This window comes from Oxyura jamaicensis, chromosome 8, assembly GCF_011077185.1.
Source record: "Oxyura jamaicensis isolate SHBP4307 breed ruddy duck chromosome 8, BPBGC_Ojam_1.0, whole genome shotgun sequence".
In the NCBI taxonomy this organism is placed as follows: Eukaryota; Metazoa; Chordata; class Aves; order Anseriformes; family Anatidae; genus Oxyura; species Oxyura jamaicensis.
In genome coordinates, this window is record NC_048900.1 from 29,544,881 (window position 1) to 29,572,686 (window position 27,806).

Sequence of the window (27,806 nt, forward strand, 5' to 3'; positions counted from 1 at the left end):
CTCCACAGGCACAAAATAGTATGAGGTCATTTTTCAGCTTTGTTGTGCTATCTCCTCTCACACCACAAATATATTTTACTACCAGTGTAAAGATGGGCAGCTTTCAGAGACAAATATTTTTTGTAATAAAAATTAAAATAAAATACCATCAGATTAGATCTAAAAGGCAGACTTTAATGCTTGGTTAAGGATTTGCACTGAATATGTATTGAAGAAAAATCCTCTAATAAAGGTTTAGGCTCGTTTCTCTTGGAAGCTTGCAAACGTGTAAATCAAACAGAGGCAACAGAGATCATTTATGTGCTGATCCTTCCCACAGAAGGGAGGATCACACTCATAAGAAATCCCAAACACAGTACTTCGGTACTTAGAAAGAGAACTACTGTGTAAGAAAATACATGTATCATTGCTGCATATCAACATGACAACAGTTAATGCTTCCAAAAATAAGGTAAAGAACGTGTACTTTCAGAAGAGTCTGGAAAGGCAAAGGATATCTTCATTTAGGTACCTTAATTATGATACCTCATTATGTAGTTCTATGGGTGAAGAGCTGGTAGAGTGTCGTATGCCCCACACTACCAGTGAGAGCCAGAACTGGCTGGACAGTTGTACTGCAAACCCTGCATTAATTTTTACCCATAACTAAGCCTGCCATTTGGTGCCTTCAAATATCCAATCCTGAGGAACTGCAAGTATTAAAAAATAATCACTATTAATTTAATTCTATATGAAATATTAATCTCTCCTAAGTAAAAATCACGGCGCCGCATCCACAAAGCACTTAACACACTTACTCATCCTTCTCTGCTTGAGGCTGCCCTCTTCTGGATAATCTGCTTTCCAAATTGTTCTGCTTGGTTCCATCCCCTGGGAGGTCTACAGGGGAAGAAACAATGATAAAAACAAAACACTGAGTATTTGAAGCACATGAAGAAGGTGTTTATATGAACCCTGACTGCTACCTAAAAGATTTTTAGGTAGAGAAAAACACTCACTTATGAAGCAGGGCAAAATCCCTTGTAATGAAACACCCTAACTTGACTATAATTTATTCTGTCATAATTTGACCTCTCATCAGTTCACATGACATTTATATTTGTGAAAAGCTTGGCATTATCATATTAATAACTAGAAGTTTGTATAATCTTGACACAGTGTCTGTGTTCTACACATAAGTTTTTTTACCCAATTAGCCGCCTAAATACAACATATGAGCACGGTTTTACCACGCAAACACTGTAATGACTGAGCAATGAAATCTCCATGTCTCTTTAATAAGTGCTTGGCCCCCAGCTCCATCTTGTAAACAACAACAAGGAGACAGTGCAAATTATTTCCAAAGGTTCTGGCACACTATACTGACAATATAATACTCTAACTTGTCATACGATGGGGCAGGATAAATCATAGGCCAGTTGCCTTTATTCTGCACGTCGAGCCATATTTCTGTGTTTCAGTGCACCAATACGTTGAGCAGCTGCATGTTTTGTGAGGGAACGGGAATAAGTTATTACCATAAAGGTCCATTCCCGTGGATTTGTTAGCAAAACCTTGACTCATAAGTGGTGTAAGGGAAACAAACTGTCCTCCTGTCAACGCAGGCTGGGCATTCTGAAATGACCAGGTTCCAGTGTGTCTATCACAGACTGCTCTCCCACAGCAGGTGGACAGGGGGGATGCTCTCGGTGAAGCAGATGAGATGAAGGAAAGTAGAGCAGGAACAAAATAACACCTTTAGCTCGTTGGCTGCTGGCTGAAGTGGCTCAATAACCTCATTATGTATAATGCACAAGATCATGCAACGTATCTCTGATCACAACAGGCTTTCTGAACTTCCATCCATTTAAACAACTTATCTCTACTTACACAATTCAGACAGAAATCTCATTAGAACAAAACATACTAAACCTTTATATTGTGTATCAACATCAGTTGCTTTTAAAGTCAGTACACGAGCTTGTCTGTTCTACTTGCCTTCCAATTAGCACATCAGAAGGGTGATACTCTTGCAGAAAGAGTACTGCATCCCTTTTAACTAATTCTTGGAAAATAGTGTATACTGTCACACTTCATAGGATCTCACAGCACAAAAGTCTTTGGTGAGTCTACTGAAAGTAGTGAGGCCATAACTATCCACAGTACCATGCTTCACACGGCCTGTATGGTCACCTTTCAACACCTCAGGTGTTGTATCTATCTATGCTCCACCTAAAAAGAGGTCACATCTGAAGAGATTCTTTTTGATTGTGGCTGAAGTCAGAAACATCATATATTGTGAGTTTTTAGTAACTCCCACCTGAAGAATTCCCTCCAGAATCACTCATTTTCTCCTGACAGTATCACTCATTTTCTGTTGCAGTGTACAATTTCACTCCTTTGAGCACAGTTTTATCCTCCTTTGCAACAGATTACTTTTGGATCTGACACTCAATAAGGAGAGAATGGTGGAGCTGTACATATATACATATGAAGGGGCAGAGGCATAACTGATACATTCATTCATTCATTCATTTATTTATTTTGTCTTCTGGCAACAGTATTCCTCTTTTCCTCTTAAAAAAAAGGGGATCATTAGCACATTCAATGATTAGTGACTTACAACTGCGTACCAGTCAGGCAGCTTTAGTCCACTGTACTTGTAGCCAAACAGTTGGACAACAAGAAAGGTTTTTGTTTGTCTAGTGCCAAAGAAGTTCACAACAAGGTGTTTTCAGACAGTTTACATCCATCCCTACAACAGATATGTAAGGTCTTTACTCTGGCCTTAACAAACAGACCCTTGAGAATGAGATACTTTTCTTGTTTTACTTCAATCTCTCTCCTTTCTGACATCAGACTGAACAAGAGGCCACACTAAGAACTAAACATTTTGATTTCTTCTAGCTAGATCTAAATTATTACACAGAAGTATCAGCACACAGGGATAGATTAAGTTTTAATTTTAAGATTTTGTAAAACATTTAGAAATACCTCAGAATGACAAGCTGCTGTAGAAGTTCAAGCTGTTCCACCACGGTAGCTAAAGGTTAAGACTCCAAAAGATTTCATTTTAAATCTAAGTTCATTTATTTAAATCAGCCATCAGTTATCAAACAGATACCTCATTTAGGCCACTACTATGGAATGACAGAATCCTGGATTGATTTAAATATAAGTAAATTGATTGGGGTGGTTCACATCTTCTCATGAAATAAATGTTACTTTTCAACAGTCTGAGCATTCTGTAGGGATTTAGTCTTCTTTGAGTCACTCCTCCACACCGTTATTTAAAAATAAGACAAGTAATTTCCTTCTGCCTCCTATGAGATGGATTCATGGAACTTTGTATACTTTGTATACTTTACACAGTCCAAAATAAGTTTTTGTTTGTTTGTTTTATAGCTAATGACATTATTTTGTAATAAAAATTCATTCTGTTGTTTTCTTATGTATTGGTCACAGAAAAATAGAATACAGATTATACACTAACACCTTACCTACAGGTAATACCCATAATCTGTTAAAACACTACAACACTTAAAATGAAAGTGTCTTTTCAGGAGAAGAGAAACGGTAGACTTAAAAGGACAACTAGAAGCTGGGATGTAAGAAGTCTGTTCCACCTGCTTGTAGCTATATGAACATGGGGGCAAAGATGGCTAGTACTACATTACTGAATAATTATCCATCTAAATGTCAGCTCTGATCACGTGATGGGTCTTTTTATAGGCAGAATGAACGTTCCCTTATGTCCATATTTAATAATAGTATGGAAATGCAGTACATGTTCACCTTTCCCATTGACATCCTAGTAGATAGGCATTTTAGTACAAGATGTTTTGCTCCTTTTTCTCTTTTACCTAAGAGGTAAGACATGCAATACAAATGCTGAGCTGCTGAAAGAGTTTTAAAACATGTAATAGCTTTAAACATCCGTGTACTACCATGTGTTGTGTCACAGAAGGGCACCCACTAAATAAGAGTCATTAAAGCAGATAATTACAAACAGAGGGATATTCAAGAGAAAATATTTAAGGATCCATTGTACCTTTAATTTTGTGTCTGACTGCTACCATCACAAACAATTAAAAAAACTTTTTGCACAGCTAAGTGTTAAAGTGCAGGTGGATATCCAGGCAAGCTGAGTATAGTTTCATACTCTGCCAACAGCCACAAAATAAAAATGAGCACTTATGTACAAAAAAGTAGAAGTTTTTTTGTTGTTGTTTTGTTTTTAGAACTGCTGTTGTGATACGGTTATAGAAACAGAAAGATGACTGCTCCCAGTGCATCAGGATGTAGTGAAAGGGGACATCATTATTCTGATCTGATTCTTCCCTCAGGATACAAGCAATCCTAATTCAGTGATCATCAGCTACTAGGTTTAACGTGCAGTCACTGCTGGAATCCGATTACTTACTGTTCCATTCTGGGTAAGAATGTAGGACGTTATGTCAGGACAAAACTAACTGAAGTGTGGAAAAATAACTGACCCTTCTGTGACATGCCAGGTGCCGGTAAATGCAAGCCATTGATATGCCCAAACCGCCAAGTCTCTGATCGGATGGAGGACACCTCTTGGCAACTCTCCTCATTTAAAGGTTTCTTTGTACATGATAAAGAAAGTGAAATTTGTCACAGGGGAAAAAAAAGGACACAGACTCTTCACATAATCTAGGAAATATCAGTTCACAGTTTGTGAGGGCAAGGGTATTCTAAAATTTAGGTCCTATCTTAAGACACCAGGCTTACACAACTAATTGAGAGATGCTATCATTCACCATGAGAGTGGAAAGAAATTAGTCTAATTATTCCTCCAAAGGTTTCTTGGAATGTCGATGGCTGAAAGTCATTTTTGTACTAGTTCTGGGGATGGGGCAAATGCCCAATTTAAAAGCTGACGGAGAAGAACCTGTGCTCTGGGGAGAACAGAAATCAGCAGTCAACCTGGTGGGAAAGTTGTGAACCTTCCAATTGGCAGTGAATGCTCACGAAAAACTCAACTGGCGTTAAAACTGTCTGACAAACAGGTAAGGAAGATGTAAAGACAGGTCATAAGGAATAATCGCAGCATGATAAAGAATTAACATATAGCTATTTCTGTTTAGCTTTCTAGCATGACTACTAATTAGTAGAAAAAAATAAACTAATGAAAAACTGCCACACAAGCCTGTAACTCTGCATAGCTATACTACCACCAAAACACTTGCATGCTTTTGTACTCTGCTGTTTTTATTAAGGAAAAGGGATGTAATGATCACAGATTGTAGTATTTTCCACTTGCAGGATATTCTAGTGATTCTCATTTTTAGTTTGGCCAGTTTTGACAGAATTCCAACATTTCTTGATCACATTCCTTCCCCCAAAAATAAAAATCTATTGTGGACGTGTGTGAAGAAATCCACTTTTGCAGATCCTCATGAGAGCATATGGTGCAATAGCTAGTACCAAAATCTGCAGGCATCTAGATAAATTTTAAACAGTGGTTATTCTATCCTGCTCAGAATGTTTCTACTCATCATAATTCATGAATGTTAGTGAGGCCTCAATTACTGCGCATAAATTCCAAAATATATGGGGCATAAAAAGCTCTTTAACCCAACAAAAAGGCATAACAAGAACTGATGGCTGAAAATTAAAGCCAGACAAATTCAAAATCAGGCAGAAGATTTTTTTTAATATTATTTTTAAGATAGTGATGGAATTGATCGAGGAACATGCTAACAAGGGAAGTGATGGATTATATTATTATTGTTATTATTGTTGTTTTTTAAATTACTTGACGTTTTTGGATTGAGACAACCATCTTTATAGGAATTATACTGCAGGGAAACAAAAGCTCTTGGGCTTTATCTGGGAAAAATGACAAGTCTCTTTGTATTATTTTTTTAATTAAATAAGTCACACTGGCTGAGTTAGTGGTTCCTCTACACTTAAAATCCACAATGTACATAAGCATACAAGCAGGTTAGTCTACCAAGAATATACTTCTTGAGGAGTCATAGTTTGTCTGCATCAAAAACTGACTGTGTGAGTGAGTGGACATTTCTTCTAAAATGAATGGGAAATAAAAAAAAGCGATATAGGTATATTTTCTGAGAGCGAGTGACATTCAGCATTATGTTAGCTTAATTAAAAACTGCCTTGCTATGAAAAACAATGGTAGAAAAATTACATAAAAGACGACAAAGGAAAATAGTTAGACTAATTCAGTTTCTTTTTTTAGCTTTGATCTGATAACATCTATATAGCTTTCAATATTCATAGAGAAAGACGCAGAACTGAGAAATGCAGTAGGTGTGCATGCATGCATACATTTATTTTTCTGGCATGAACAGCTAAGCCTGCCCCTCCATCCCAAACTGGGAAGTACATCAGCTTTAAGACAAAAAAAAGAATTCAAACATGAGACATAAATTACTAAATCAAGCCAATAACCAGAAAAATGTTGCAATAAGAAAGACAAAATGTTCAACTAACCATTTGATAGGCCATTTCTGAAACCTTGTGCGTTATGACTTGTGGGAGATGAAAATGGACTTAACCGGCATGTTCCTGTTGTCGGTGAGTACGAGTTTAGATTCTTCTTTTTGGTCAAAGGTGTTGCTTCAGATGGCTAAGATGTAATAAAAGACAAAGAATCTGGATCAACATTGGGTGAAGATATTGGGGCATCTATGTCCGTCTGAACCCACAACAGTTACAAACTTTCCCTCTGCAAAGCAAATACATTCCAGCCTCTACCCTTTCTGATCAGCAGAGTTGCACACTGCATCCCAAATCAGCCAAAGCCTTTCTGAAAGTTTACTACCATGTGAAAGATTTTTTTTAAAGTAATTCCAAACTTTACTCCCATTTATGGGAAGCACAAAATACATGTACAAACATTAGTTGTACTCAAAACTCTACAGTCCAGGAAGAATCCAAGCCCAGGGAAAAGGCTGTATTTCATTGCTGAGTAAGTTAATAAAAGAAAATATTAATGTTTATAGAATTAAATTGTTACAGTGTTATAACAAGGAAACTCCCTTTAAAAAGTCTACACTTACAGGTGAAATAAATAGTAGACTAGGAACATGAGCTGTACCTATAACAGGCAACTATGTAACCCTCAGAAGTTTTCTTCTCAGTTCCAGCCAGCTGTTCATTTAAGTGCCCTAAAGCACAATACTCAGTTTTTCACACCTACATAGACCTGCATTCTATCGTTATCTGTACGAATGAGTGTTTTCCTTACAACTTCTACTATGTTCTTGGCTTCACCAAAATTCCAGAATGAGCTCCAGAAGTCAATGCACCAAACTCGTATTAAAGCTTCCTGATCTTTTCATCTCTCATTTGAAAGCACTTCCTATGCCACTTGTACCGCCACCTATGTTCACACTCATTTTATTCCACAGAATGATATTGGTTCGAAGAATAATTTCTGCAATTACTTTAAAACAGTGACAATATGTTTAATCCTAATTCAAATGAAGATGTAATACTGATTCATGGAACAGCATTATATCTCCAGCGCTGCTAGCTATTCTATTTCTTTTACACAAAGCTGCAGTTCTGATGCCTTTCTTCCCTCGCTCTCAATTGAGCGGTTATCCTTAATTTAGAACCTAACAGCGTTAGTATTGGTCATCAGTATTATGACTTACACTGTATTTCAAAGGATATAATTTGCTGCCCACTTACCTAGCTTTCTTAGAACACCTGGAAATCAATCCGTCTTGTTTTAGTCTTGAATACCCTAAATCATTTTGCATCAGCTGTTCATACTCTCTTTGCAGACTACTGGTATTTTAAACAGTACCTGATAGAAATCATCCGTCTGTCAGCACTAATACTACACCACGTTCACCCAGGTTGAAGAAACGTGTGTGTGGTTTTTTTAAATGAAATATTAATTACTGTAATGTATTGATACCACTTCAGGCATTTAATTGTCATAAATTTTCTTTTGTAACAGGGACAATCTGCGATCTGCTTACACTTTCAGGATATTTTTCCTGCTTAACACTGACCAGCAGTCACCTCAGCCACCGTATTTCTGGATATGACTCAAGACTCCTTTGAGCAGCTACCTGGAGAAAAAAGTTACTGTAGTACTCAGAAGGACAGTATTTATTCGGCAGCAAGAACTTCTGTTCTAGATTGAAGGGTCCTAGTCCAGCTATGCATATAAGGTAGCACACCAAGATTACAAAGTTTAAAAATCATCGTTTCTGATCTGGTTAGTTTGGAAATGCTTTGGGTAGTCTGACCAGCAGGTGGAATGAGGTCCTCCTGAATAACAGGAGAGGAGCTGAAGAAACGGCAATGGAAGGGGCTGAGCTACAACAGATACTTCACACAAACCTTGTGTGTTTATTACCTCACATTCCTTTCAACCTTCAGTGCTGTTTATTTAATTACAGCACACTTTAAATCATCAGTTAGAGGCTTTGTATGAACTAAAAATCATAGTGTAAACCCACATTATGACTGAGATTCCAATTAAAGTTTTCATCGTTCAGATGGGCTTTTGTCAAGCTTTATGCTGAACAAGGTTTCCTGAACGCAGGTAACCACCAAGCAACTCTTCCTTTTTATCTTGCGGGGAGGGAGGCAGGGAAGGAATAGCTTTAAGGTATAAAAAGAATTGTGTGTAATTTCAGCTGGACCACTCATCTACAAAAACGTTACTACAACCCAAGAAACAGATGCAAAATTACAGTCACAGCTGCATTCTGAGCAGAACAAGTTGGGTAATGGTACACTAAGCTGCTAATTAAATTGCTAATGATTTTTTTTTAGTGCCATTGCAGTATTTTGCCATCTTTCTTTAAAGAAGGAAAAAATCTAGCAAATTTTTAAAATTGCACATTTCTCTTTTGCCAACTACCAGCGAGACCTCCAAGTATGTGCTGCATGTAAACAAATCTCTTCAAAAGGACACAGATGTGGAGAGGTATTGGGAGCTCATTTACTGACCAGCTATTTCCTCTTTCTATACTTTTCCAAAAAATCCTTCCTTTAAACACTGCCATCCTCACAAGCTTCTCTGCACTGGTGTCTGCAGCAACACCCACTGTTGGTGGAAGCAGATAATAAACTGACATATGTCATGACACGCCGGTACTGGGAGTATGCTATAGCTGCATTTACAAAAAATAATAGCAACAGTACAATTTTATTTTTATTGTGATAACTGTGGTGAAATTTACTGCAGTGTTAGTACTTTATTGTTTCATTATGCCAGATTTGCTGAGGGAGGTAATTATATCCTTGTCATGAAAATGCCTTTAATGTTTTCATTTCAATTCTGCAGTTTATAATATGCAGATTACAGCATTATCATAATTCCATATTGTTGCATGTACAATTACATGGCAGAACATTTGCTTCCAGGATAACGGAGCTAATTCCTAATAAATGATTTCACCAAGGATCTTAACTCATTCAGCTCTTGGGTAAATAGGGAAGGCAATAAAAATATGCATATTTCACCCATTATTTTCAAATGATTCATGCAGATATGCATTACTTAAAGCCAGGCAGTTCTGTGACAAATTGAATACAACAGATTTTATACTAATATTTCCATCAGTAATTTCATGCCTTCCTGAGATTTTTTTTCTAGACAGCAACCAATCTGTAACATAAGCATAACTGATGAAATGCCATGTTTACATACAGGTAATACGTGCATGTACACACAAACACATCCTAAATTATCCCATACCAAAAATACTTACCTTATATTTTTTAACACCATCCAACTTCAGTGCTCTCTTAGCTCTGCAAGATAAAAAATATGGACAAATTTTATGGTCATTTAGACACAAGGATTTCTGGTAGTAAGGTTTATAATCTGTAATTTCAAAAGATATTTTTATTTTTCATGTGTTTCGCTTTTTTTTTTTTTTTATACTGCACAAGAAGACTAATCTCATCTAAAATAAATACATTAACTGATTAAAATACCGTGTAACAAAAACATTGCTTGTTTAGAAGGATACAGCGTTTGCGCAGGAACATCCAATTCTCTATTTTATACTAGAGATAAAAATTAAGACACTTAAGTGAAATTGCACAGAACACAAAATGTTCATTCGTCTGTTTCTAAAAGACTATAAACAATGAAAAAAAATGCAAAAGCGTTATTATTTACCTACCTTCTGAGCAAGGGTTCAAATTATTTTTCCATTAGTAGAAATAACGCATCAGGCATTTAAAGCACAGGTACAGCCAAGGTGAAAAAAGTAGTTCTTCCCATCATTTTAGCTCTTAACATGATTCAGTGCTACCAGACTATGACTTAACTGGGGAACAGATGCTCTATGTCTTTAGAGGTCCCCAAACCATAAGAAACTATTTTCTAGTCTTCTTCACTATACTGATTCAGGAACATGCCAAGCTCTCTCTGCAAAATCTGCTCTGCTGAACTGGATGCCCAGCTGTTAATGGCAACGCTAGAAGAGGAAAGCTGAATATTTATAATACTTTATATCGTACAGCTGTCTTCTAAAGAGCAGTCATCAAAATTTTATTGAATGCAGACTAAAAGCTCAAAGGAAAGAAAGGTCAACATAAATTAAGACTATTTTTCCCAGAGACAACTGAAACTTTTAAAGCACACTCTTAAATCTTAACAGTTTAAAGCATTATATAAAGCAATGAAGAAAAGAAAAAAAAAACTAAAATCTTTATATGAACAGTCCCCAAGAAACATATATACTATATCAAATTAAACAAGATTTGGAAAATACATCATATTTCAAGAACTTAGCCCAATTTTCATCTTGGAAAAGAATGTTTTGTCTTGTAGGGAATTAAGATGACCTTATTCCAAACACATCCTCTTCTAATTTACGGTACTGCTCCAAACCTGCATTAAAGTGTTGTAAAAATGGAAACGTGGAAAACATCTTTGAAATGTAACTCAGGTAAAGGTCTTTAATGAATACTGGTTTACCATCATCTCTGTTACACACACACACAAAAAAAGAAGTATTCTATCTTAAAAAAAGCCAAGTAAACATGTAACATTTAAATTAAAAAAAAGTGACTGAAATTCTTGCCAAAGGGCAGTCAAAGCTGTAAGGGTTTGATGGAATTCTTTACAATGTATTTCTTTTTTAAATAGCGACCCATATTGCTTAAGGAATGCAGACTCCATTACATCTTCCACCCCAGTGGCAGCAGGGAAACATTATATTTATTAATATATCTACTCTGAAAGGGTGCTCTAGGGGCCAATGCATTTGCATGTTATACTAAGGCCTGTGATGATGGAAGTTTTTATGATGGACTTCAAAAGATGCTGGAAGCCAAAGTAAAGGAGAATCTGGAGTGAACATAGCTGTAGGATAAAGATAAATGAGAAATCACATGAAAATCGCACTAAATTACAAACATTTAGAAAATTTCTTAGAGAAAAAGTTGTGGATTGCTCAAGACCATGTTATTTAAAGTATGTCAAATATTGTGTATGGCAATAGAGCTGTAGACAGCCTGAATTGCCCTCTGCTGGTCTGCAAAACCTCAGCAAACACCCTGAGCCATGGTGCTGCAGGAGCAGCCTCACTCCAGACAAGCACTTTTACGCTGGGAGGAGCTGTATGGGTACACGTTTGGTTTCAGAAGGTCAGCTTAGCCTTGCTCATCCCAGTCAGATTCTGTCCTACCCAGCAGTTGTTTTTGCTTGTTGGCTTCTTTTTAGTAATCATCCTTCTGATTCTATAACAGGAGAAGGCAAAAATCTCTGGGCATTTGCTGTTCACCCAAAACAAGTAAAAATTTGTGCTCTTAGTCTGCATGAACTCTTTGGCTAGGACTACCGAAACATGTTAGATGTCTGGGTGAGTTTTGAAGACCCAGTCAGCCAAAGCCTTTCTTCTCAGATTTTTCAAAATATTAACATTGTTTTATGTTCGCATCTAAGTCCAAACAAAGCATTTTAGGGAACACCATGGAAGAAGAGCACCAACTTTAGTTTGGTTTTCCTTTTTTTATATGGCTGGAAAAGCCTTGCTATGGCTCTGGAGTAAAATCCAAGGCCAGCATATGAAGAAGAGGCAGAAACATGATGCAGATGTGATCACAGTTCACAACAACTTACTTATCTGAGTTTCTTACCCTTGAATTGGTTCAAAATTCCCTAACAAGGAATATTTTATTTTGTGAACTATGCAGAACATGACGACACCTGTTTATAGCTAGCCGTACACCCTGCAAGGATTATTTTACCCGTAACATTTATCAGGTGTAAGAACTGCATAATACTGCTATAGCGTATTGCTGACCTACCATTCTAGGCCATGTTGTCAGTTCCTCACTAATATTCAGAGATTTTTGCTCACTCACATAGTGTTTTGGTAAAATTGCTAATCTGAGGAACTGATTAACTGTGAGTCTAGGCATGCAGTTTGGCTTTCTATAAAGAAATTGATTTATTTTGTTTTTAACTCCACATATTATTCTCTTTTCATCAAAATCCATTTAGGAATGAATGCAATGGTAGCAGTCACAGACAGATGTAGGATACAAAAACTATATTATGACTGTATTCTTTCATTAAAAACTCTGGGGATTATTGTAGCCCACTTTAAGGCCATTTCATTTAGCTTCCTCTTAAGTTTCTGCTTTCCCTGTCGGAAAATATAAAGCACCTCTAAGCTATTTCCGTACTGCTCCATCTTCAAAACCTGCCCATAAAACTATATTGTTAATTGGAAAAGCAGAAAGAATGCACGATAATTATCTATGATGGTCGTTAAACTCAGAAACAGGCTTAAACACTAGAAACCAAAGCTTGTGTATTGATCAATTTCTCTGTGTGACTATTCTGTGGTAACTTTAACTTCCAGCAGTCAACAGAAAGGCTGGCAGAAGCTGGAACCTATGCTAGATTTAATAAAACTCTTAACTTTGAAACTGTAAGGAGCTGTGAAGCGGGCAGCAGCCCAAACCCACACGCAGGCAGCGCGCTGGCGTCTCACGGCCTCACCTTACTGGGGTAGAAATCAGCAGCTTCCTTCCATTTTTTTTTTTTTTTTAATCTAATTGTTCTTCAGAAGGCCACGACTAGCCAAGCTCCACGAAACAGCACCAGAATCACGAGACGGCCAGGACTTATTCCAGACGGAGCCAACACGAAGAGACACAGCGTCGCGGAAAGAGAGCCCGGCGAGCCCCACGCCCGCCCCCCAGCCGGCAGGAGAAGCCACCACAGCTCCCCCGGCAGCACACAGCCCGGGTGCTGGATTCAGCACGACCCCGTAACACCACCGCAGGGCTCCTGCCACCTCGCCAGCCCCGCCACAAGGGGAGCCGAGCTCCCCTGCCCAAGCTGCCCCCTCAGGAGGAGAGGCGAAGCGAGGCCACCCCCCCCCCCACCGCTCCCGCTACCTACGACATGTGGGCGCCTCCAGCCGCCGCCTCTCACAGCTCTCCCGCCCGAGCACCGCCGTGCAGCGGCCAAACGCCGCCGGCTGGAAACGGAGCCGGGAGGGAGGTGCGCGGCCCCGGGGGGCGGGACGGGGGCGGTGGTCGGGGCGGGGAGCCCCGGGTCCCTCAGGCGACCGGGCGGTGCTCGAGGCCCGGGGACGATCCCAACGCTTCTCGGTGCCTGGGCCGGTGGGGGCCTCGGGGAGGACGGGCATCACCAGGCCCCTCGGCGGGCTGAGCGGGTTGGGGCTGAGCAGAGCCGAGCCCTGAGGCCACCGGGACGGAGCAAGTGTGGTGAGGGGAGTCCCGGGAGCTGCCCCCTCAGCCGGGAACCGCGGCGGGCAGCCCAGGAGGTCGGTAGGTGCCTCGCCAAGGAGGGGACTCTGAGATCCTAACACGGGTTTTTGTGTGTTGGGAGCCGGGGGCCGAAATCACGCAGTGCTGTTCTCCGGCCGAGCAGGGCTGCGTAGCTCCCCTCGCTCTGGTTTTTGTCCAAAACTTCATTTTTTTTTCCGCTCTGGGCCGTGTGCTGCCGGCCCCAAACAGCTCCGAGCCGTGTGTGGCGGCTCTTCCCGTCAGAGCTGCAGCCACGGACCCCGTAGCTTGTAACAGGGAGTCCGAGGGGTGCACACGAGTGCAAGCTATTTACTGGAAAATTAACATTTCTTCTTCTTCTCCTCCTTGACTTTAACCTCCTTCCGTTGTGTGTGTGTACCGCTGGTGCTTAATTATAGTGACACCCGTTTGCAGGAACCAGACTGTATGGCGGTGTCCCTGTGGGGTCCTTCTAATGCCAGTGTAATATTAAAGTGTCAGGCAGGCGGTCTGTGTATTATAAATAGGGTACTTCATCCATGATAAGTGATTATTATCTTTCTTTCCCAAGTGTAAAAGACCTATATAACTCAAGAAGGTGAGAGTGATTTAGGCCTCCCAAGTAAGAATCCAATGAGTCCTGAAGGGGACCCCGCGATGCTGTTGTCTTGTTGCTGAACTTGAGATATTCAATTTATTATACTGGAATATATTTTCTGAAGCCAACATTGGGTAAAATAATATGAGAGGCTGTTAGACCAACAGTACAGCACGATTTAGTGTCCCTCTGTGGTGGTCTTCTAAAAACCCTAATCACCTTTGGTGGAAGCAGAAAGCTGCTGTTAAACTTTACCGGCCATTAGTGAGCAAACAATATTAGTTACTGCTTTGAATCACTTCAAAATAATAATGATTTTTCAAAAATTATTATACAATTATACTGGTAGCGTTCTTAAAAGTCCTAAGGCAGTTTTGTATGTGCTTAACTTCATATAAGGAATAGAAATAAATAAGTCTTAAAAGTAGGATTAGGTGTTTAACTTCATGCTTGATGGGTTAAAATTTTGACCAATTTTACTATTGGCCATTCTTTTTAAGTAGTTATAAATGTAAAAACAGAAAACAAAAGCCCCTTCTGATACGGGGTGGCACAAGAAAAAAAAGCATGTAATCAGTTTAATAATTGTGTCACTTTTTAAACACTAAATGTTATATGGTGTTTACGACGTTACACAGCATCACTGCTGAAGCTGTATAAGACTACCTAAGTTTTTCAGCTAGTTCAGAAGATGAAAGTCAACTTTTAGGTGACAGAGGGAATCCTGACAAATACGCAGTCCAACATAAGCACACCTGTCACATTTTCCGGAGGGCAAAAGGGATTTCACTCTGCTGCTAACAGCATCAAGTGTAATAGGGAGTCCCCCATCACCTGAGTCAGTCGTGATCACAGGCACAGAGCTCTTAAGTACAGTATCAATTTACTTTGTTATTGTTGTTTGGTAAAAAAAAGCTTTTTGAATAAGTCTGTGCCTCCCACAACCTGTGGCCATGCTTAAATTGGCATTTTTTTCCCCAAGCCACTCTATTTTTGCTACTGCTGGTGACCAATAGCAACAATGAGAGCGGCGCTGGGAGCAAAACAATCACAGGTATGGTATATGGCATGTTCATTCATTTTACCATTGTGACAAATTGTGCAAAATAGTGGTGAGTTCATTGTAGCCAGCAAGTGCACTTCTGTACCGTTTCTTGATTGCTTCTGTCATTAGGAGAATGCAGCGAGCATGGCAAGAGTGGAAGTTCTAGAGGAAATATGTTATAAGGACAAGTCCTGTTGATTTATTTCTAAACACGGATAGCAATGGTTTGCATCACAGATGATAACTTGAAAATTTGCTATTATGCTCTCAAATAACATGAACTTGTAATCACCATGGCATCAAATGTCTGAAATGAAAATAAAATGCAATAAAAGAAAACCTTTTACTGTCAATAACGAACAAATTGTGCATAATAAGTAGCTCAATAACTCAAGCTATTTTTGTTTGCAAATCTCATGGCATTTACCCACAAATGTAGATAAGTATCTCATTTAGAAAATGGGAAGCATTCAGTCTAGATAATTAGGATAATTTGTGCTAATCCATGTATCCGAGGACAAAGAAGACTCTTATCAAACAGGCAAAAGAGTAACAAATTCTAACTGTGATTGTGTTCTTTGCAGAATGGCCAGCAAGCCTGAGAATAATGCGTCCCTCTGTGATCAGAAAGTCACACACTCAGAAAGTCCTCAAGCAAAGAAGTCCCAGCATGCAGAAGAAGCAATCTTCTACAAGAACTGCCGAGCAGCTTATCTAACTGTTTTAAAAAGCAGTTTAGAAAATATTAAATCAAAAGAACAACTCCGTTTAGGTAATGATTTGATTTTTTTCCCCCCCCATAACTATTGTGTGTGGTGGTTGCCATGGGTAGTTTACTAACAGCAGCCAGTAACTCAGCAGTGAGAGTGTCCCAGTGCATAAACTCGGTACCTGCTTTAAGGAATTTACAGGAGTTTCGGATAGGGTTCAGATTTCAAGCGTTGGTTGCTGTATCTTTGAAGACATGTCCATCACTTACCTGTTGTAAAACGTGTCACACGGTGATTTTTCAAAGTTTATAGAAACTACCATTCCTCAATGCTTTTCATTTTCCTTAAATCCTTAATCTTTGTTGCTAGGTGTTGGATGGCTCATGGAACTGGGAATAGTGTACAGAGCTTCTCAGCTCTAAATCACCACTGTGAAGGGGCAAAAGTCAATACCAGCTGACAGCTTACAGGGGACCTAAGTGAGTTGTTTAACACCGCCAAATTCGATGGTAACATTGTTTCTTACATGAGGTGGGCATAGGTTCTGCCTTTGGACTGTGACATTTCTGCAATAGTTGCCTTTCCCTGACACATGATTAAGTGAGCTGACCTCAGTTCAGTTTCTAGTGGACAATTACCCCTATAATCACAGAAAATCACAATGGCAACTGGCATTGAGTGACACGGAGCTTTGCAGACTTGTAGGAGAGGTTTTGTCAGAGGTGTGGATATGATAATTTACCATCCCTGAAGATAGTCTCACAGATCAGTTTTAAGCTACATTGTCTGAGTAATATGTGAAAATGCTGCCTTTCCTATACCAATTTTTTGTGATCAAATGGATTATTTCTGGTGTTTAAACTGGTGTTTCCTAAGAATTCTTTCTCTTATTAAAATTGCCCATGAGTTAAAGTATTTCCATAGACTAAAATGATTTTTTCCCCATTTGTATTATATCTTTGTCCTTTCATGAAAAGGATTATTTGTGTTGTATGTAGTAGCATGGGATTGTGTTAGAGAACCCATGAAGTGTCTTTCAGTCCTATTTTCTACTTGGAGTTTTGCGGTTATGTGAAAATCATAGCTTACTTTATTGAAAAGAAATGTTTCTAGCTCACAGAGTTGACAAAGAAAGTATGAGACATAAACCTTCAGTTAGATGAAAAGAACCCAGATGTGTCATTTAAAAAGTCATCATTTTTATTTTGATCTTATGGGTTTCTGGGTACAGCTCATAATACGCTTGGGATTGTTTGATACTACAGGTTGCTTTCTAAAGTCCTCCTCGTCGATTATGATGCCAGTAAGAGGTATGTGTTTTGTGGCATTCCAGTCCTTTGTAAGGAAAAACAAGCAATGACTAAAGACAAAACTGTGCTGTGTTATCAAATCATTTAGTTAGATCCTAATTCTAGTGACCATATTTTTTTTCTGCATATGTGAGGAAACGTTTCTCACTAACTGCTGCATTGTCCATGCCTGAAGTACACGAGGCCTCCACGTGGAAAGCCACCAGCACAAAAGCTGAGTGTACTTTCTGATGCATTAATTGTAGCTTCTTTCCCTACACCAGCACTTGAAATTCTACCTGTAAGCAAGCTCATTCTTTCAGCATATGATTTAGTGTAGTCCAGGCTTTCTGGGCTGCAGTAAAAGTGCTTTTATAACATCCTAATGATAGTTGTGGATAATCTGGATTTTAAAATAGGAGTGGTGCGAACAAGTGTCATCTCTTTTGTATATGGTTTGCTTTCATCTCTGTCCATATGGCACTTTGTACGTACCAGGTGTTTGGGCATTTTGGTTTCAAGGTCAACTCAGAAAAGGCAAGTAGTAGCTCAGGCTCCTGGTCTTTTCAGAGCTACATAAGAATTTGCTTCTTTTAAAATGTGTAACTACAGAGAGTTATTATAGACTTACATTGCAACGTACATTCTGGCAATTATCACGTGAGTGGTGCTACCTTTGAAGCAGCTGTGGCAACGTAATGTTTGTCTCATAATCTGAACTGTGCAACATTCACTTAGAGACTGGCCCTGCAAAATTTTACTTGTAGGGGTTGTGCTTAGTCACAGCCAGTAGTTTCATTTCCTGTGTTGTAATATTACTTAGGGTATTTAACAGAATCAGTCTGTAAAGAAGTATAAATAAAAGGCTCAGTCTAACTGAACTTTCAAAACTACAATCTCGGGAGACAAGTGCTGATCTCTCAGGTTATATAAAAATACAGCAAATTTGAAGGGTGCTCTGTTAAATGTAAGTGAACAGTGTGCTACAATTGCTACGTGCCCAAGGTTAGCGTGGGTAAAGATGTAAGCTTTAAGCTAAATAATGGTTCTTGTGATGTTTTTGTGCCGGATCATACGTTGTGAGGGATGATCTAGAATGCAGGCCTAGAAACAGGCACTGCCTGCAACAAATGTGCTCAGCTGCCTCTCAGGTTGCTCTGAGCTGCCTGCTACTAACCACAGAATTCAAGGCCAGGGAAGGTCACCGTTGGTCTGTATCAGTACAGCGCAGGATTGAAATTATAAAAAAAAACTGTCTTTTAGAGCCAATTTTCCCTTGGATTGATGGTGTTTAAAAAATAATAATAAAAAAAATCTGAACATGGGAAGTGATTAAAGGACATTTTGAGGTAACTCCTCTACTGACAGCTGGAATATATACTTAACATTGTGTTTTATTGTTCAGTACTTCAACAGGCTGGAAGAAATCCATCTCAGAAGACAGTTAATAAATACTGGACTTCACAAACAACTACACTGAATTTTGATGATTTTTGTACTATTTTAAAAGAAGAAACACCAGCCACAAAAACCGAATTGCTTGAAGCATTTAGGAAAATAGACACAGATAACACTGGATATATTTTACACGATGAGCTTTATAAAATTCTTACAACAGTAAGTATCAGTTGAAACTTAATTAGCCATTTGTAGCCCTTAGTTGAGATTTTGGAAATTGGATAGTAAAACTATCCCTGATCAAAAGAATCAATAACTGAGGGTTTTTGTTTGTTTGTTTGTTTTTGTTTTGTTTTTGTTTGTTTGTTTTTTGTTTTCCCTCCAATTTTGGGTCTTATTTTCTGTGGTCATCTATGATCTTTCTTCCATTCCTTATAGTCTTTCAGCTGATAACCTGTCCGTCCATTTCAGCAGTTGCTCCTTGATGATGGAAACTGGCGGAAGGATTTTTTTAGTACTTTCACATACTTTGCTGAAGCCCTATCTGTACAGCAAAGGAGCAGCAGAAGGGGAAGCACATGCACGTGTCTCTCCCTTGGTTCAGCTAGTGCAAATCCCTCTATTCTCTACAGGGTCCCTCTGCACTCCTTTGGGGTTATCAGATTTTGCAAGAGAGTTACTGATATGTGTTTGCTGTTCTCCCCTTACAAGTTGTCCATGCATATTCAGATACAAAGTTTAAAAACTAATGACATTTATCTATCTTATACATAAAATATTAAGATTAATGTTTTAGTCTTATCACAGCCATGATGTTCTGTCACTTCAGTGATTTCACTGGATCCTATATTTAGTTAATCATCGTCTTAGGCTGCGTGGGGGTAAGTCAATACTTTGGTTAGAGGTGATGCATTGTCAACGTGATGCATGCAGATGTTGCAAGGTTTACTTGTGTATGTCGATATGCCTCAAACTAATGACATATTTTAAAATATCTGGAGCTTTTTATTTAGCTACTGAACTGCCACCATGTTATTGGATTTCACTGTATAATGTGAAAGGTTAGGAAAGCATTTTTTAAAATAGCAGCTGAGATTTTTGTGGTATTCTGAGATTATAGAAACTGAGACAAACACCAAGGAGCAGGAACAGTTAAAAATTGGTTAGTAGTAGAGTTCTCGTAGAGTGCTCAAAAGTGAGCATAAAACAAGTTTAAGGAAATGCAGAGGAGAGCAAACTGGGACAGAAGGAAGAAACAATTTACATACTGTATTTGTTGCGGTTGACCCAACAAGCCAGACTTATTTATTCACTTTGAGCATAGTGGCAGAACCATCAGTCTTCATTCTGCATGATGAGAAAGATACAGTTGCTACTGTAAGGAAACATTCTACATATAGGAGAAGACATTTTAAGTACAAATGACTGAAAACAGGTATTCCCCAGCTTATGGAAGATCTGAAATCAAGTTAAGTGTCATTCACAATGGCTTTCCAGAAGGCACCACAAAATTGCATAAGCTGATGCAATTAATCTGTTCAGTATTTAGTAGCATTGTAGGGTCATATTTTTTTAATACCGTTGACCTCTATTTTGGTGATCAGGATATTAAAATAATCTTTTGTGTGTGTGTGTTTTTATTAAACATGTGCTGTAGGTGATCAGTATTCTTTACTAGAATCCAAACCTGAGTTGTTTTTTGTTTTTAATTGCAGAAAGGTGAAAAAATGACTTTGGATGAAGTCAGTGCTATAACTAACCTAGCTGATTTTAACTGCAGTGGCAAACTTGACTACAAGAAGGTATGGCAAATAGTGATATTATGTGTTCTTGATGTTATGGGCAGTAATGTTATTATCAAATGCAGTACATACCAATTACATGTTGGCTCATTGATGACCTTACCCCAGCCCACCAGCTCCCTGTCTTCTGGGACATGGTATGTCTTCTGGTATGTATTTCTGTTTCCCTCGTTTTATCTGGCAGCATGCTGCCCTGGCCATTTGCCTTGCTGCAAGTGAACCTAATGCATTAGGCAGAGGCTAATAGTAAGTGCAAAGCCTAACAGCATGGCTGAAAATAAGGGTCAAAGGCATGGCAGAATGAAGATGAGAAATGAAAGCAAACTTAGCTAACTTATGAGAATTGCTGTGTCTGTAATATTTCACAATTCGTTGTATGGGGGGACATTATATGTTGAGCACCTAATTTCCAAGACACAGCATCTTATTGATTACTGACAGCATCTCCAAGCAATGACTGACATTTGGTTACTAATGTTACATCTTAATTCTTAAAACTGAGAAAGAATGTTTTGCTTACCAGATTACCTTTCTTTATCTCAAGTTTTGTGACTTATATGTGACAACCAGTGAGCAGTGCTGCAAGACTGCACTAGAGAAACTGGAAGTTGACGGTCGATTGAAGCGTCAGCAGTTTGGAGGTCAAGGTGGAACTTCCACTGAAGGGATCACGCTGCCAGTATTGAAACCATCACCAAAAATCTCCAGGAAGACTGATCACAAACTAGCACCAACAAAAGGTATTTATTTGTCATAATGGGAGCTTTCATTGTTTTAGAGACCGTGTTCTGGGTCAATGAGCAGTTGAGTGTTTGCTTAATTTTTCTCAGATTAGTGAGGCTGTTGTTGACTAACATTCATTTCTACTGTGGCTAAATGTCCACAGTTACTTTTATATGGAGTCTATGCTGTTTAAGTTACTTCAGTTCTAAGAAATACTAAGGAAGTGCAAAGATGACAAAACAGCAGTGAAAACTGAATGTACGTAGCTAAATCAACAACTGTACTAGCAGAGTTGCTCGAATATAAGGAACCAGAAAGTAAAGGCCTGGAAGTAATTGCTTTGGGCAACTGTGCATTTGAAGCAGGTTAAACTTATCCACTTAGGATAGATTTACCTTGATTCCAAGGTAAATGGAATCCCGTGGTAACAATTTCTTGTCCTTCAGGCAGATTTGGATTCCAAGGTTCTCCATTTGTATGCCCGTTCACCTGGGATGCACAGTCAGGGAAGTAAAGATGTTGGCTAATGAATGACTGTGTTAAACTATTGTAAGGGAAGTCAGTTTATCAGATTGAAGTTCTTGTTATCCATTTTTTTTTCTGTCTGTGTAAGGTTTTATGACAAATAGCACTACAGGTGGGATACAATAATGCAATAATAACTAAATATCTATGTTTATAGGTGACAGCAGAACTCCTTCGAGACCCTTGTCAGCTCAAAGTTGCAAAGCATCTGTTTCTTCCACTCTCAGCATGGGTGCCAGTAGCAACAGAAACACAAAGCTAATTGAGCCACACACAATAAAGGTATCATGTAAGCTAGTCCTACTGAGATTATTCTGTTTTCCTCTAGGCACATACGTTACTGCATTTTAAATAAGAAACTGTTTTTCTCTGGTTTTTAGCTTATGTTTTATTAACAGTTTGTCAAGGGCAGCTATAAACTATCAAGAGGTTTCCTGATACGTGTTATTACTAACATTTTTATATACTGTTGGTTTTGCTGACATCTAATTATTGAAAATAATTTTTCAGGTGTAAAGGTTTAATAGAACAAAGTGTGTTTTTTATAAATGAAACCACTGTTGGATAAAACGTTTAACGACTTTTTGAGAAATTTAAAATTGAATAATTTATTAGGTTGGTGAGAACTTTAAATGCTTAAGTAGTCTGAAAGATTGTGTATCATAAACCTTTATATGAAAGGTAATTGGAAATAAATAACAGATCTCTGAGCATATTCAGTTTGCTGGGCATTAATTTGTAAATATATGCTGTAGCTTGAAACTATTGATTTTTAGTTAGACTAATATGTTCTATCAGTATTTTCTTTTAAATAAATCACTCATTCAATATAAATTCCCGTGGGAGAAAGACAACAAAGTCACTTTGCTAAGTCAATATTTGTAGAGTGTTAATATTGATCTTTTTCCTTTGTTTTCCCTTTCTCGACTGAACCTTTACTAGTTTTCTTTCAACAGAAAATAATAGCTGTAGAAATATAAAACATTAACTGGAAACTGCTAGGATACATTAAAAATGTGCACCTTGAGACCTCTGTATAAAAGGAAAAAAATGGTTATGACCACATAGTATAACTGCTGCTAGAAAACTGAACTGATTGTTCTCATGAGTTACATTTTTGTTTCAAATAACAACTCTGTATTTGTTATTGAACTCCGAAGTCCTTTATATCTTCGGCATTGCTATACAGTGACATTTGTTCTATATTAAAATTTAAAAACATAATCTCAGAGGAATTTTTTGCAGTCTGTTTAGGTATCTGGACCTCCATGCAATTTAACCTGCAATTTCACCTTGTTCAAACATGATATGTAGTATATGAAACCACTGCACAGTTTCCCAATATTGGATCCTTCTTTCTTTGTACAAGCCAGTAAGAGCTGCCTTGAACGAAAAGCAGTTGCAGATACTGAATACTATTGACAAGCATCATATAAAAATTAAATCCATCAATAAACAAGAATAAGTTTAAATTGAACTGCTAAATTTGTTAACCCTGACTATTAAGGACCCAATACAAGCTCTGTCAAAATCAATGAACTTGTACACAATAAGTCATTTGAGCTATGGATTGGAATCTAGAGCCCCCAAATTCTTCTTTTTTACCTTATATGCAGAAAATATATTTATTCTGCATGTTAAATAAGAATAGCTGTAGAAATTTAAAAAATGAACAGGAAACTTCAAGGATGCATTAAAAATGTACACCTTGAGACCACAGTGTAAAAGTATGTAGAAAAAGTAATTTTTTTTTCTGCAGTTCATGTGTCTTTTGGGAACAAGAAGTAAACATTGTGTGAATGCCCCATCCCTGGAAGTGTTCAAGGCCAGGCTGGACGGGGCTTTGAGCAACCTGGAAGGTGTCCATGCCCATGGCAGCAGGGTTGGGATTCGATGATCTTTAAGGTCTCTTCCAACCCAAACCATTCCATGATTGCCACTGTGAAGTGGGACTGATTCCAATTTCACTTCTCTGGCAGAAGATTACAGTGAAAGTCAAAAAACACGGTGAACATCTACATTTAAACACCTCAGAAAACATGCAATATATTCATAGCATATTCTTCCATGTTTTTTTCCCCTCTCCTGTGGAGTTTTGTGACATATTCAAAGATGTAAATAACTTGAGAATAAGAAAGACAAATACAGAAGTGTAACTGGTGTAAACAACACACTGACCTGTTGGGCTTCATCTGTAGCAGTTTGACAGGTAACTAATATATTGCTGACATATTCTTTTTTTCCCTGAAAAAAAATAGAGTAGAATAATGCAGGTGGAAAAGAACTTCAAAGATCATCCAGTCCAACACACAATCATCACTTAGCTCCCTACATCTACATCCCTGTTTCTAGTTTGACGTGGATAATTTAGAGAATATAGCACCACCTTATGCTCTCTGCAAGGATTACAGTTTAATATTTGGTTTCTAACACATTGTCAAACTTTTACTTAGCTGTTTCTATAGGATTTGGTGAACCGTTTCTATAGAATTTCTATAGAATTTGGTGGCAAAACTGTGGGCCAGGACTGAAGGCTCTTAAATTCACGAGTCCCTGAGTAATTTATATTCTTAAGAAATGTGGAGTTCTGAGTAGAGACATATAAACTGAGGATCAGAGCTGCACGTGTTACCAACCGTGTCGTTTGACATCCTGGGTATACGTGCACCAGCAAAGTCCAGTTCTTGCCTGACACCATTTGGTCATTGACTGCAAAGTGCCACCAAGTGAGCGTGAATGCATTGCAGTGAGGACTAACTTTAAGAGCAGTGAAATGAGACATGGCAACGATGAAGACTGTTTGGCCTTAAATTGAGCTAGGTAGGAGTCAGTCTCCCTACTGGGAGTTGCGTGCAGACTTTCTGCAGACCTCCGCTTTTTTCAAACTCACTTCTGAAATCTGTGTTAATTTACCTTTTACACTGAACACTCTGCATGGATAAGTACAGCCACCTGGACAGAGCTCTCTGCTGACACTGCACTGAAAGATTCCTTCTGCTAGGCTGTGCTCAGGAGCTTTATCTTCCATTGCTAGGAAATAACTAGAAATAATGGACTTAATCAAGGCCAGAGAAGTGAAATCTAGAACGTCTTCCTTTCTTTGAGGCATTGTTCAGCTAATCAGTTATGTTTTTGCTTAATTGGTCTGGTGGAAGTAAAGTAGCAAAATTCCAGTGTGTCAGTGATAAATCACACAATTAGATGATTTCATGAATACGGTTTGGTTCTTCGTGGCACTTCAAATTTCATTTCAACCATTAGAGCATTGGGGTAATCTGTACGTTTTTGAGCATTTTCATAAGTAAAGCAATGTTATTAATTGGTCTGCAAAACTTGACTATGAAAAGGCCTATGTGAGAAGATCCATTTTAAAAAAGAGCAGATCGGAGCTACACCTTGTGGTGATTTTTATGCAGCATTCATTAAATTATCAAATTAATATATTTCAGAAAAGGAGTCTTTATTTTGATAAAAGATCAAGGCAACACCTGTTTCTTTGGTTTCCAGGAATGGCAATGTGCACAGTCCAGAGGATGCTTCTACTTAGAAGAAGATGGTGAAATCATTAGTCACAAGTACAGGTTGCACATACCTCAAAGGTCTACAGTGTGTATTACTATCAAGCCTTTAAACCTTCGTCAGGTAGAAGGTAAATGTATTTGTATCTCTTTGGAGAGTTTCCCTCTCTAAAAAGCATTTTCTTTCCTCCTGCTGATACAGCTTGCCTTTTCTCTCTCACAGTATTTTGTGATATTTTGTAATTATTGCAAAATTTGTATACATTTTGCAATATTTTTGTGTATTTTTAATATTTGTATTTTATAGAACTTCAGAAGATAATATGATGTAAGTTTCCTAAAATCCTTAATTGCAAATATCAGGGATCAAGGATCCTTAGTATAAAGAGACCTAATAAGTAATAATGCTCTACTAATTGTAGAAATGTGAAATACATAATGGATTGTTTAAAATTACATTAACAGGGATCAATGCTATGAATACAATAGAAATACCAATTTTGGAATTCCAAGAAAAAAACAATTTTGTGAAATTTAATGCATTTGTTGGGGGGATTTTTTTCTTTTAGGAAAATCTTGTCATTGGCTGTCAGTGGATACAGCTTTGTATATTCTGAAGGAAAATGAAACCCAAGAAAATCTACAGCTTGTGAGCTTTACTGAGCAACAAAACAAAGAGGTTAGGTGTTTCTGATATATTCCTATTTTATTTTTTATATCTTGATTTTTTTTTTTTTTCTGCATTGGAGTTCTCATATGTTTGGAAGGAATTCAAAGCTGTACCTAATCAGGCTAAAAGAGAGAACAAACGTTGTTCTGTGCATGTTCCCTTTCAAAACGGACAGAATTTACACAAGGTAATAAGTAATACCGTCTTAGTTATGACCTCTGGATGGGGTGAATTGCAAGCCACGTGTTTGGAATTTTAATGATGTTCCTGTGAGGGCAGTATTATAAAGTAGTGTGCTGGCAAGTGTTGCCAAATTACTGGTTATCTATATAGATTCTCTGTGGAAACTCAGCTCTATTCATGCATATTTAAAACCAAAAGTGATATTTGTTACAATTCCCTTTCATTTTCTTTCTGCTTGCCATATATAAGATCTTAAACTCCACAGTGCATAGAACATTCTTACTCTATAGCAGGAAGAAGGGAGGAGAAGCAACTGGTACTCAGAAGGTGTTCAGCTTGCTTCTTCAACCCTAAGACATTTGTGAATTTTTACATAGGAAGTTGCTCATTTGAACAAACCTGATAAATCATGGAGGAAATGAAAGACTCAGTGGGTTTTGTCAGCCTAATTCTGACTGCTTTTGTTCTGAAGTTTAAGATTTGGAAAGAGTTACAGATCTGAAAAATGATAGGACTGCTTTTAGACATTTACAGTAACAGTTGTTCTCCTCTCCTTTCTGGTCCTGAACATCTAACTTTTATTGCAGCTAGGAGATTCACTAGTTTTGGGGTCTTCAAAATGACATCACGCAGCATCTTACTGTAGACATTTTTTTAGGAAAGAATCTAGCATTACCTTTGCTTTCAAGTAATTAATCACTTTTGTTTGACTATTACTAGTAATAAAGGAAGGTATCATTTGAGAAGTAACTTACAGATTTCTTTTTAAGAGCAGATGTTTGGATGGAAAGGGGAGCTTGCATCAGGATTTTACTGGCTACTCCCATTCACAACAGGCTGTAGGCTGAAGAAGGTGAAAACACAGATTACTGGAGAAGCAAAACTGGTGTATAGAGGTGAAGACAGTGAACTAGCTCTTACCAAAGAGTGCCGGTGAGTCATTTTCTCAAATAGGCATGGTAACTGCTACAGAAGTATGCACTCTAAATAACATCTAGCTTTTTAGTAGCTGTACGTTGCTAAAATACTGTCATAAACTGAATAGCTATCAACAATATTACGGAACAGTAGAAAAAAATTAAAGTATTGAGAAATAGTTCTGCCTTTTTCATCTTTTAGAGCAGCTTTATTGGATATATTTGAAACAATTGATTTGGATGGAAACGGCCTTCTGAGTTTGGAGGAATACAATTTCTTTGAGCTGAGAACTAGTGGTGAGAAATGTGATGAGGAAGCATGGGCTGTATGTAAAGGTAAGTTTGTTGCTGCACTTGATACAACTGATTAGGGCTATAAATCTACTTACAACCTGTTTGTAGCACCCTACTATGTATAAAGTGGTGTATTGTGTGGAAGGGCTGAATATTCTGTAGCCTATGTTAAGAACAGGAGAGGGAGTCTTTGGGAGTGTAGTGATGGTTTTACACTAAAAAAAGGTAGCTTTAAGTTAGTTATTAGGAAGAAATTCTTTACCATTCTATGATATGTTTTTTTTCTCCCTCTCCTCCTCTTTATTTATTTATTCTTTTCCAATCTCCTGTCCTTTGTTTTGCTTTGTTCTGGTTTGTGTGCCACTGACCTGTTAAGAAAATTCTTCCCCTTGCTAATTGCAAAGTTCTGTAAGTT

The 27,806-nt window shown here is 38.1% G+C and overlaps 2 protein-coding genes across 6 annotated transcripts in view; one reads left to right on the top strand and one right to left on the bottom strand.

The window, feature by feature from the left end:
• ITGB3BP (integrin subunit beta 3 binding protein) overlaps nt 1-13,650 on the bottom strand; it is a 27,809-nt gene extending 14,159 nt beyond the window's left edge. For 3 of the 4 annotated variants that reach the window (XM_035333820.1, XM_035333819.1, XM_035333821.1), the window contains exons 1-4: nt 13,366-13,650; nt 9,711-9,753; nt 6,463-6,598; nt 798-879 (exon numbers count right to left, since the gene is read on the bottom strand). In XM_035333820.1, the coding sequence (XP_035189711.1) occupies nt 798-879; nt 6,463-6,598; nt 9,711-9,753; nt 13,366-13,619 (515 nt within the window). In that variant the 5' untranslated portion in view covers nt 13,620-13,650. The remainder of the gene's footprint in view (nt 1-797; nt 880-6,462; nt 6,599-9,710; nt 9,754-13,365) is intronic. The other variant, XM_035333822.1, reaches the window with a different exon arrangement.
• The window catches only part of EFCAB7 (EF-hand calcium binding domain 7), a 21,748-nt gene continuing 7,546 nt past the window's right edge, over nt 13,605-27,806 (top strand). The window contains exons 1-10 of one of the 2 annotated variants that reach the window (XM_035333815.1): nt 13,605-13,757; nt 15,947-16,134; nt 18,767-18,978; nt 20,475-20,561; nt 21,106-21,301; nt 21,967-22,091; nt 25,317-25,458; nt 25,897-26,006; nt 26,956-27,113; nt 27,300-27,433. In XM_035333815.1, the coding sequence (XP_035189706.1) occupies nt 15,948-16,134; nt 18,767-18,978; nt 20,475-20,561; nt 21,106-21,301; nt 21,967-22,091; nt 25,317-25,458; nt 25,897-26,006; nt 26,956-27,113; nt 27,300-27,433 (1,351 nt within the window). In that variant the 5' untranslated portion in view covers nt 13,605-13,757; nt 15,947. Of the gene's footprint in view, nt 13,762-15,946; nt 16,135-18,766; nt 18,979-20,474; nt 20,562-21,105; nt 21,302-21,966; nt 22,092-25,316; nt 25,459-25,896; nt 26,007-26,955; nt 27,114-27,299; nt 27,434-27,806 lie in introns of both variants that reach the window. The other variant, XM_035333814.1, reaches the window with a different exon arrangement.